The sequence below is a fragment of the Elephantulus edwardii genome, unplaced genomic scaffold, assembly GCF_000299155.1.
Source record: "Elephantulus edwardii isolate Elephantulus edwardi_28Jun2011 unplaced genomic scaffold, EleEdw1.0 scaffold00521, whole genome shotgun sequence".
Lineage (NCBI taxonomy): Eukaryota > Metazoa > Chordata > Mammalia > Macroscelidea > Macroscelididae > Elephantulus > Elephantulus edwardii.
This window is the reverse complement of record NW_006400271.1, coordinates 292,257-303,292: the sequence shown is the minus strand read 5'-3', so window position 1 is coordinate 303,292 and position 11,036 is coordinate 292,257. Positions and strand designations below refer to the sequence as shown.

General features: G+C 41.3%; 1 protein-coding gene across 1 annotated transcript in view; it reads right to left on the bottom strand.

Moving 5' to 3' along the window:
• Positions 1-2,864: 2,864 nt before the first annotated feature.
• The window catches only part of LOC102876336 (alkylated DNA repair protein alkB homolog 1-like), a 19,246-nt gene continuing 11,074 nt past the window's right edge, over positions 2,865-11,036 (bottom strand). Inside the window, exon 2 of the mRNA XM_006903145.1 lies at positions 2,865-4,021. Coding sequence (XP_006903207.1) covers positions 2,865-4,021 — 1,157 coding nt within the window. The remainder of the gene's footprint in view (positions 4,022-11,036) is intronic.

Below are 11,036 nucleotides of genomic sequence, written 5' to 3'. Positions count from 1 at the left end.
TCATTCCCACTCTACCAGAAAATGTAAGCTTGAAGATGCTTGGTTCTAGCTCTGTGAGTCAACAGAACTAGCTCAGTTTTGCCTCACATAGATCCCTTATTCTCCATTATTTCTGCTGCCAAGGGCAATGTTACTGCATCACTGCTACCATTTTTGCTACTGCTGTTACCACCTTTACTGTTTCCTCTCTATGTCTCTGCTTCATGTAGGACCCTCAGTTTCAGAGGTCATACTGAACTCTGATTCTTCTTTCTTAATGGTAGTAAGATCCTGTTTCCCACTTCTTAACATCGGCTCACTTTTGTGTGTGTGTGTGTGTTCCAATAAAACTTTATTTAAAGATTCAGAAATTTGAATTTCACATAACTTTTATGTGTCAAAAATCATTATTTTTACCCCCAACTATTTAGAAACAGAAAACTGTTCTTAGTTCAAAACAGTACAAAAACAGGAAGCAGGCTTCAGTCTGCTGCTGCTGTTAGCTGCCAAGGAGTTGAATGCGACTCAGAGCAACCCTATAAACAACAGGTCTGAACCTTGCCCTATCTCATGATGGGGTCATGCCCAAACCCAGTGTGGTAGTCATTAGCCTCTGCTTTCCAAATGTCTGGTAGACAATGAAAACAAATTTCTCATGTTAAGTGTAGAAAGACCACTATCTCCCTTCTCCTTGAACTGCTAATTTTCTTCTATCAAAGACAAGTTGCATCATACAAACAACCCTCAACTACACGTGCATCACAAAAATAACAGAGTCAAAATGTGCTCACCAATCTGCTACTCATTCCACTCCAGGAATACAACGGCTAGGCTGAGCCTGCGATGGTAAGCCTGCTTCTATATGGTTCTTGCAGCATAAGCACCTTGCTTTGTGGAGTGTGGGTCTACCGTTTAAGTACACATTTCTTGGGATAATGTGGCTCTGTAAACACAAATCAACATCTTTATCTGATACTTAGGTGAATAAACAGGTGTCTGTTTTTATGCTAAAGGAGGAAATGACTGTTGGGTTAATGAAATGACAATATGGTAACGTCCAATGGGTCACAAATAATTTCCTATTTTGCTTTTTCCAGTGGTAAAGTTAAATACAGAAAATTTTCCTATGATGTTCTAACTTTAGAAACTAGCTTTAGGAAAAGGGTTGGATCCATATTAGCTTTAAAAAAAAACTATGGAAAATTAGCACATATATTCAAGGTTGCTAAAATAAAGGGGGGGGCGAATAGGAGAGATGCCAATATGGCACTGCATGCTGCCTGCAGTAGATATGACCGCTTCCAGCCAGTTCTCTACATAAGATACATACAAGCAACGATGTTTCTAAAGATTCATAGGGCAACAAAACAATACTGGTATTTCATGTTTCTAAGTAGGAAAACAACAGCCCTGTTGTTGGTGCCACCAAGTCCACTAGGACTCGCAGCCACCCTATGAACATCAGATCTGAGCCATACCCTGTCTTGTGCCATCCTCACCATCTTGAGTCCACTGTTAGTGACCGTCAGTCCATTCCAGTGAGGGTCTTCCTCCGACCCTCCACCTTTTCACAGCATGATGTCTATATTAAATACTATCACCCTTCTCAAAGTGAAACTCAAACTCACTGCTAACTGAGTTGATTCTGACTCAAAACAATCCTCCAGTGGGTTTCTGAGACTGTAAATCCCAATGGAAGGAAACTGCTTGTCTTCCTTCTGAGGAGCAGCTGTTCCACTCAAACCACTGGAGAACCAGGACTTTTTGCTAGCAGTGTAACACACTACAGCCTATTGCTATGAGAGCTCCCTACCAGTATTCTAGGAAGATGTAAATCTTATCCTCATTTAATGAATGAAAACATTAAGGTCTAGAGTAATATAATTTGGCTGTGCATATAATGAGGTTAGCTGTTGAGATTACTCAAATGTTCCAAGCTGTTTATCAGAAAAGATATTAGTGACTGAAGTATTAAAAAATATTCTGTGTGACAAAGACTATCTCGAGGAGAAGAGGGAGATGTAAAGTAGAAACAGTTAGAGGGTATCTAACAATACTTAGAACAAAGCAGGAAATAAAGTCGCTGCAGAACATTCATGGGCCATTTTTAGTGCAATGATTAAAAACTGCATTTAAAAAAAGCTAAAAGGGAGAATCTGGAGACTTAAAAGACACTGGTGGCTTTCTGAGTAGGGAGTTGCACTGCTAACGTCCAGTCTGACGGTTTAAATCCACCAGCTGCTCCGTGAAAGATGAGCAGTCCTCTTCCTTAGAATTTACAGCCTCTGAAAACCTGCTAGAGGGTCAGCTATGGATCAGTTCTGACTCGGCAGAACAGAACTACAAAACACAAATGAAGAAATTACAGTTCCTCCTGCTTTGGTATCTATGTATTTACGTTTCAGGCAAAAAAAGACGGTGTGCTAAGTTTGTTTGCCAATTCCATTGTGTGAAGGTGTATGATTCTTCTATGAGTGTCAGCAAAAAGTGAAGAGAAGATCAAAGCATGAGTTGAGTTAAAAACACGAGAGCATGAGGCTAGTTCATGGAATCACGAAGCTTACCACCCTGTCTTCCATCTGTAGACATGTACGTATATGGGAGGTATTTAGTCTGCACCGACATGGAGACCCCCTCCACCTCTCAGAGGCAGGCCAGGGGCTGAAGACCACTGTGAATGGTGACACTTCCTTCGGTTTTCCCCACGTTAGCATCAACACTGAACTAGATCAGACCATGAGGACTTCATCAAATACTCCTCTAGGCTAAATGGTTAGCCAATTTATTCTTCAGAATGAGTTCCAAAGCAACACTGTGGTCAATGGCAAGGCTTCTTTTCCCTGCTTTGGCTTGTCCTGGTGTTCAAGTCCAAAAGAGAATGGGCTCTACCAGCATCCACTGTTGGAGTCCAATTTGGCCCGTTTTACGTGGGTCTTTTTGGCATCCAGATGGCAGAGACCTTCTGTTGTGATGTCTTTTTGCTCCTCCATGGTTTCCAAGGGGAAGGCCTGGCCTGTGGCCAGCACTTGCCGGACAGTCATGTTAACACGGGCAGTCTTCAGGTAGCTGGCACACACCTGCCAGTCTTCCAGAGAACAGGGCTCCACCACCGCATCTCTGGGGAGATCAGCTGGGAGGGGCATCTCCAGGCAGGGAGGCAGGCTCTGCGCCTTAGGATTTGGAAGAACTCGAGGGACGGCATGGTTCAACAGGCGGCTGCAACCTGACATTACCATGATGTCACCGCTGTGCATAAACATGGCTGTGGGGACTTCATCTCTTTTGAGGCCACCCAGGAGGAAGATGGCTGACTGTCCAAAGCTGAATGACAGGAGGGGTTTGGAGTGATCTAGTTCTGATCTGTCAACGTGGATTCCCAGTGTGGAGTCGAAGTGGTAGTAATTCAGGGTACCTGCTTCAGGTTGGAAACCCAGAAATCCACAGGCAGCGGCCACTTGCTCGGAGAGGAAAGCCAGGTCAGAAGGGAAAGGTGTATAATGATCGGCTGAGTATTTCTTACTGTCCCAGTTATAATGGTAGCCCAAGGTCACCCAGCGTAGCTTCTCAAGTAAACTTCGAGGTCTCTGTTTACTCAGGTCTTTCTGCCTAAGGCACTCCTTACTCTGTTCCCACACATCAAGGGTCTCTTCTTTAGTCATGTGCTTGTCCAGGTTGCATACATTGGGTTTGCGGGAATAAAACTTAAGGCACTGCTTGATCCAGTGCCACTGGTATCCGGGGAGGAAAGGGTTTGGGATAAAAATAAATCCAGGATAGCCTTCTAGGCCATAGGCTCGCCACTTGCTGACAGGCTGAAGTCCTGCTCTACGTGCATCGTGTTCATTGACTGAGGACACATTAAGCGGAGATCTGACCACCTTGTGGGCAGCTGAGCCCCGGGCAGTGTGAGCCGCCGAGAAGTCGATGACACCTCCCAGGTCCGCGCTCCAGGGACGGCTTTGTCGGTAGAAGCGAAAAAGTTTCCTAAAGGCATCCTCCCCCGGCTCGACTGCCAGCGCCGCCGCAGAACCCACGACCCCGGCTCACTTTAAGGCTAGCAAAATAGTCAAACTGTTAGCACCAGAAAGGCATCTACTTGTGTTTTATTGACTATGCAAAGGCATTTGTGGGGCTCATAACAAACTGTGGCCAATAGTGAAAAGAACGGGAATCCCAGATGCTTAACTGCGCTCATGTGAAATCTATACCTAGACCAAGAACCTGTTGTTTGAACAGAGCAAGAGAACACAGAATGGTTTAAAATTTGGAAAGGTATGTGTCAGTGCTGTACCCTTTCTCCATACCTATTCAATTTCTATGTTGAGCAAATAATTTGAGAAGTTAGACTTTATGAGGAAGAACATGGCATAAGGACTGGAGGAAAACTTATCAACAACCTGTGTTATGCAGGTCACAACTTTGTTTTGCTGAAGATAAGGAAGATTTGAAGTGCTTGCTGCAGAAGATCAAAGATGATAGCCTTCAATATGCATTGCATCTTAACATCAAGAAGACAAAAACTCTCACCACTGGGCCAGTAGGAAATATCATGATAGATGGAAAAATAATGAAATTGTGAATAATTTCATCTTACTTAGATCCACAATCAGCTCTCTTGGTACCAGCAGTCAGGAAGTCAAAAGATACATTGCATTGGGAAAGTCAGCAGTCAAGGGTTTCTCCAAAATGCTGAAGAGCAAGGATGTCATTTAAGGGTTAAGATACATCTGAGCTAAGCCTTGCTCCTTTCAATTACTTGTAATGCACCTAAGAGGTGGACAGTGAAAGATTTCGGAAGAAGAAACAATACATTTGATTTGTTGTGCTAGAGTAGGATATGAAATATTCCATGGACTGCCAAAAGAACAAACAAATATATATTAGAGAAGGTGCAGCCAGGGTACTTCTTAGAAGGAAGGAAGGTGAAACTTTTTCTCACATACTTTGGGCATGTTGTTAGAAGGGGCCTGTCCTTGGAAAAAGACATCATACTCAGAAAAGTGGAGGGTCAACAAAGGAGGGAAGACCCTCAACAAGATAGATTGACACAGTAACTACAACAATGGGCTCCGGGGTGGCAGAGATGATGGGGATAGTATAGAATAGCGCAGGGTTCAAATCTGTTATTCACAGAGTTGCTATGAGTAATGATCAATTCAACAACACGTAACAACAACAACAAAACCCTGCCATGTGCCGAGAGTTAAAAAGCCCATGACTAGAAATCATACTGTTAATCTGCTACAGATGTTGTTGTTGTTGTTATGTGCTGTTGAGTCACTTGCAACTTATAGTGACCCTATGTACAACAGTCCTAAACCCTGCTCTATCTCTTTCCAACTTTATTGTCTCCGACACACTTATCCCCATAACCCCTGTGACGGAATCAATCCATCTCATTAAGGGTCTTCTCCTGCACTGTCCCTCCACCCTACCAAGCATGACTTCCCTCTCCAAGGACTGATCCAACCTTGCAACATGTCAAAGTATGTCAGACGAAGCTTCAGAATCCTTACCTCCAAGGAGCACCCTGGCTTCACCTTTTCCAGGACGAACTTGTTTGTTCTCCTAGCAGTCCACGGTATATTCATTATTCTTCTCCAGCACCACAGCTCAAAGGTATCAGCTCTCCTTCTATCATCCTTAGTCATTGTCCGGCTCTCTGATGCATAGCAAGTGATTGGAAATCAGGCTCACCTTCGTCTCCAGGGTGACATCGTTGCTCCTCAGTACTTTGGAGAGGTCTCTGACAGCAGACTTTCCCAGTGCAGTAAGTCTTTTAATTTTCTAGCCGCTGGTACCAAGAGTGTTGATTGTACAGCCAAGCAAACTGAATCTGTCAACAATCTCAATCTCTTCACTATCTATCATGATGCTGTCAATCAGCCCAGTGATAAGAATCTTTGTTTTCTTTATGTTGAGCTTGAATCCATATTGAAGACTGCAGTCCTTGACCTTCTGCAGCAAGCGCTTCAGGTCCTTCTCAGTTTCAGCAAGGAGGGCTGTATCATCTGCATGATGCAGATGGTTGATGAGTCTACCTCTAATCCTGATGCCACACTACTCCTCATACAGCTCAGCCTCCCAGATAAACTGTTTTACATATAGATTGAAAAGATATGGAGCTAGGACACATTCCTGATGCACAACTTCCCCAATTTTGAACCATGCAGTGTTTCCTTGCTCTGTTCTGACAACTGCCTCCTGGTCCAAGTATGCCACTTTAGCAAATCCTCCATAGTGGATAGAACTTTCTTTCACATTTTGTTAGCCATACAGCATTCAGTGTGAGTTCTTTGTGGCCTTTAACAGCTTGGAGAATTTTTTCTGTGGTGGAGCATTGTCGTGATTATTGAGTACAACATGCCTAAATTAGAAGCAGTAATATTCTCTGTACATAGTACAGAACAGAGCAAGGAAACACTGCATGGTTCAAAATTGGAAAGGGTGTACATCAGGGATGTGTCCTATCTCCATACCTTTTCAACCTGTATGCAGAACAGTTTATCCGAGAGGCTGGGCTCTATGAGGAGAAGTGTGGCGTCAGGATTGGTGGAAGATCTATCAACAATTTGCGTTATGCAGATGACACAATCCTGCTTGCTCCAAGTGAGGAGGACCTGAAGCACTTGCTGCAGAGGGTCAAGGACTGCAGCCTCCAATATGGATTGAGGCTCAATGTCAAGAAGACAAAGATTCTTACCAGTGGGCCAATTGGCAGCATCAGGATGGATGGTGAAGAGATTGATTGTTCACAGCTTTAGTTTGCTTGGCTCCATAGTCAACACTCTTGGCACCAGTAGCCAGGAAATTAAAAGACGTATTGCCATGTTAGAGACCTCTCCAAAGTACTGAAGAGCAATGGTGTCTCTCTGGAGACTAAGGTGCATCTGATATAGGCCATGGTCTTTGCTATCACTTGTTACAACGACTAAGGAGGATAGAAGGAGAATTGATGCCTTTGAGCTGTGGTGCTGGAGAAGAGTATTGAATGTACCATGGACTGCTAGGAAAACAGATTCATCCTGGAAAGGGTTAAACCGGGCGGCTCCTTGGAGGCAAGGATTCTCAGACTTCGTCTAACATATTTTGGACATGTTGTAAGGAAGGACCAGTCCATGGAGAGGGACATCATGCTTGGGAGGGTAGAGGGACAGCGCAGGAGGGGAAGGCCCTCTAAGAGGTGGATTGATTCAGTGACCGGGGTAATTGGGATCGGTGTATCGGAGACGGTGCGATTGGCACAAGACAGAACAGAGACGGTGCGTTTGGCACAAGACAGAACAGAGTTTAGGGCTGTTGCCAATAGGGTTGCTATGAGTCGCAAGTGACTCGATGGCACATAACAACAACAACAACAATAACAACAACAATATTCTCTGACTTTCTAATTTAAGGTTATTTAAAAACCCTTGATAAAGCAAACAAATCAATCTTTTTTTAGACTGTGAGTTGAGTGAGACTTTACAGAGTGAATTAGTTTTCTATTCCACAGCTGAGACACATTTTCTTTTGTTACATTGCAGCCCCCACCTGTAACACTCACTGTACCCATTTCCTCCTTCTGTTTACCATTTCAGCTTTCTTTTTTTCTGTCTTCTAGGCTCTATTCTTAGGGCAATGTTACATTTTGATCCCATACAGGTTGTTTTAAGGTTTAATAAACTCTTCCCGTTTTTTATTTAGTTTGAGTGAAAATTTCAAAATGAACTAGTTTTTAATTCAATGACTCATACACATTTTGTTCAATAGTATTAGTTTCTATACACATAGTGAAATTGCACTTTTCTCACTTCCTCTCTGGAAGAGATTCATATTTACTCCCATTTCAAAAAAAGTGATCCAAAAGAAAGCAGAAATTCATGAGTAATATCAAAATCTCGCTGAAGATTATTTAAAAATGGCTATAACAGAGACAGGTAACTGCAAGAATTCAAGTTGAAAAAGAGGCTGTGGAACAAGGGATATCATTATTGATGTCAGATGGTCCTTAGCTGAAAGCCGTGCTGTTATGTGCCCTTGAGTTGGAACCAATGCCTAGCTGACCTTCCATAAGTTTTGAGAGGTAAGTTGCATGCGAATATGCTCATCTTTCTACCTCAGAGCAGCTGGTGGATTTGAACTGCATGCCTTTGAGTTGACAGCACACAACTCCTTACCACTACGCCACTAGAGATCCCCTCACCAGCTGTTTAGAGAGCTACAAATCAAAACAACAATGAAGTATCATCTCCTCTCAATAACAAGAGCAAAGTTCAACAGGGACCAAACAACAAATGTTGATGAGAATATTGTGAGATTGGAATGTAAAATGGTGTAACCACAATGGAACGCAGTTTCATGTTTCCTTAAAAAAAAATTAAAATTAGAAGTGCCATTTGATCCAGCTATTGTACTACTAGGCATACCCTAAAGAAATATGGGCTAAACTAAGCAAGATCCCTGCCCGTGTTTATTGCAGCATTATTTATAATAATAAAGAGATAGAAACAAGCCAAATGCACATCAATGAATGGACTGAGAAACTATGATGTATTCACAAAATAGGAGTATTACACAACATTAAAAACAATGATTGATGAAAAACTACATGTCACAGATGCATCTAGAGGACAGTATGCGAAGTGAATTAAGTCCATCACAAAAGGATGAATATTGTGTAAGACCACTGTTACAAAAATTAGAAAATTTTACATTTATAGAATTAATTTAGTATGGTTATCAGGGAGGGAGAGTATAGAATATTTATTAATTAGTAGACAATGAACATTTATTGAGATGGGAAGGACAATGTGGAATGAATGGACCATCAGATATTGTGTGTGCTCTAATTGATATTGTGGAACAGAATGTGCATGAATAAATAAACCAGGAGGGGGAAATTTCAATATGGTTTTTAAATGTTAACCCAAGCCATAATTAACAAAAATTCTAGTCTTCTTGATTGCATTCTTTTTTGTTTCCTTTATTCCTCTGTGCTAATCATTATTATTTCCTTACTTCTGGAGACAGTAGAATTTTCTAGTTCTCTCCTTGTTGGAGGTGTTGAGTTAAGGTATTAATCTGCATTTTTTCTTGTTTTGCTGCATGCAACTATTGAGAGATGCTGTGCTGCAGTCCTGAAGGCATGCAGTTTGAATCCACTAGGAGCTCTTTGGGAGAAGGATCTCCTCCTGTGGGATTAACAGCCTCTGAAAACCTGTGGGAGGGTCAGCTATAGGTCAGTTCCAACATGACGCACACAACATCAATAGCAAGTATTGGTATGCATCAGCATTTGAGCACTGTTTTTACTGTGTTCCAAAGATTTAAGCATATTGTGTTTTTATTCTCATTTGTTGGTGGTTTTCCCCTTGTAGTTTGCTTTATCAGTAATTATTCTAGCTCTTTTTTTTATTGCCTTTTCCTGGCTATATTTTCCTCATTGTTTAATTTTCACTCTGTCTTTGCATCTAAGGTGTGTCCCTTTTAGACAGTATATTAATGGGCCATATTTTATTATCAATGCTGCTATTTTTTTTTTTATTTTGTGCTGGTTTACTAACAAAGTTTGTATACATTGTTTTTCACACTGGATCTTTCCCATTTCCTTTGCCCTTCCCTCCCTCTACCCATCAAATTATGTAACTCTATGATTAACTCCCTACCCATCCTCACGACTCTACTCCTACCCTCCACTCCTGGAACCTCATACACGTTTTACTAGTTATCTATTGCTACAATAATGTTCTTATATAGTATTTGCCCTTATAGGATGGAGTTAGTTCACTTAGAATTTTTGTCTCTTTATTGGTGCATTTAATATTCACATTTAATGTAAGATTTAGTAGTTATGGCTTTATTGCTTTCATTTTGCTACATTTTTTTATGCTGCTAATTTCTTTCTCCATCTCTGCTGATACGACTCAGCTTTTTTGTGCTGAATTCATTTTGCTTTTGATTTTCCCTCTCACATCCTTCACTGCTGCCAATTCAAGATGTTCAAGTGTTATCCTCTTCTGGGAGATGCACTGTTCCAAGTGTGAGTTTGTTTGTGCTGGGCTTGGGAGCTCCAAGTGTTCCCAGTCAAAGGAAGACTCTCAGGACTTGGCTGCAGGTCATCCACAGAAGAATGCAAGGAGCCACCCCCAGAATATGGAAATATGTGTCCTTCAGATATCAAATACAATTTGGCAAAAGCCTGATTTCATGCTGAGCTTGGACAGGGAGCACTGTTAGTCATGTGATGGGAGGTGGTGGAAAAAGGAACAGAGCAGAAACTGTACCTTTCTTGTGGACACCACCACAGTTCCAGGTTTTCTTTGCGACCAGAAAGCCATTCACAATAGTTCAAAATGGCCATTTTGCACTGTTTACAATTCACTGCTACGACTCTTAATTCCTTCAGTTAGTTAGCATCTGAACAACTTCTTTATATTTTCTGTTGAAACACAAAGTTCTAGGATTATTTTATTTTGTTTAGTTTTATGCTGGTTTTTTGTTTGCTTTTAACAAGGCTTTGGACTGCTACCTTACCCAGTAGTTTAAGATTTAATATACTTTTACCTGTTATTTCTTGTTTTCTCCAGATTTTTGACAGAATAATCAACCTTGTGCTTGTCCTATTTTTGTGTTTTGGACATAAACAACTTTTATTCTAGATTTCACAGTTTCCAGATGAAGAGAGATTTCACATCATTATGGAATATGGCTAAAGTCTTATTCATATTTGATTTAGACAATGCAGGTGAGATTTTGGATTTGCAGTTCATGTTAAGACGTTGTGATACGATGGGATGATGTGATAGGAGGAATGTTTTTTGTGTGTGACAAGCACATGAATTTGGAGGACTAATGAAGAGAATACTATAGATGGAATTATTTGTCCTCAAAATATGTGTCATGAATTCTAAACTGTATGCTTGTCTTTATAATCTCATTTGGGAAGGGCTTTTCTTTTTTTTTTTTATTAAATTTTATTAGTTTTAATGAACATTTACAGGGATTTTGGGTTTTCATTCCTTCATTGTTGCACTGTTTTCTCTACCCTCCTCCCCAGTTCATTCTTCTCCCCCCAA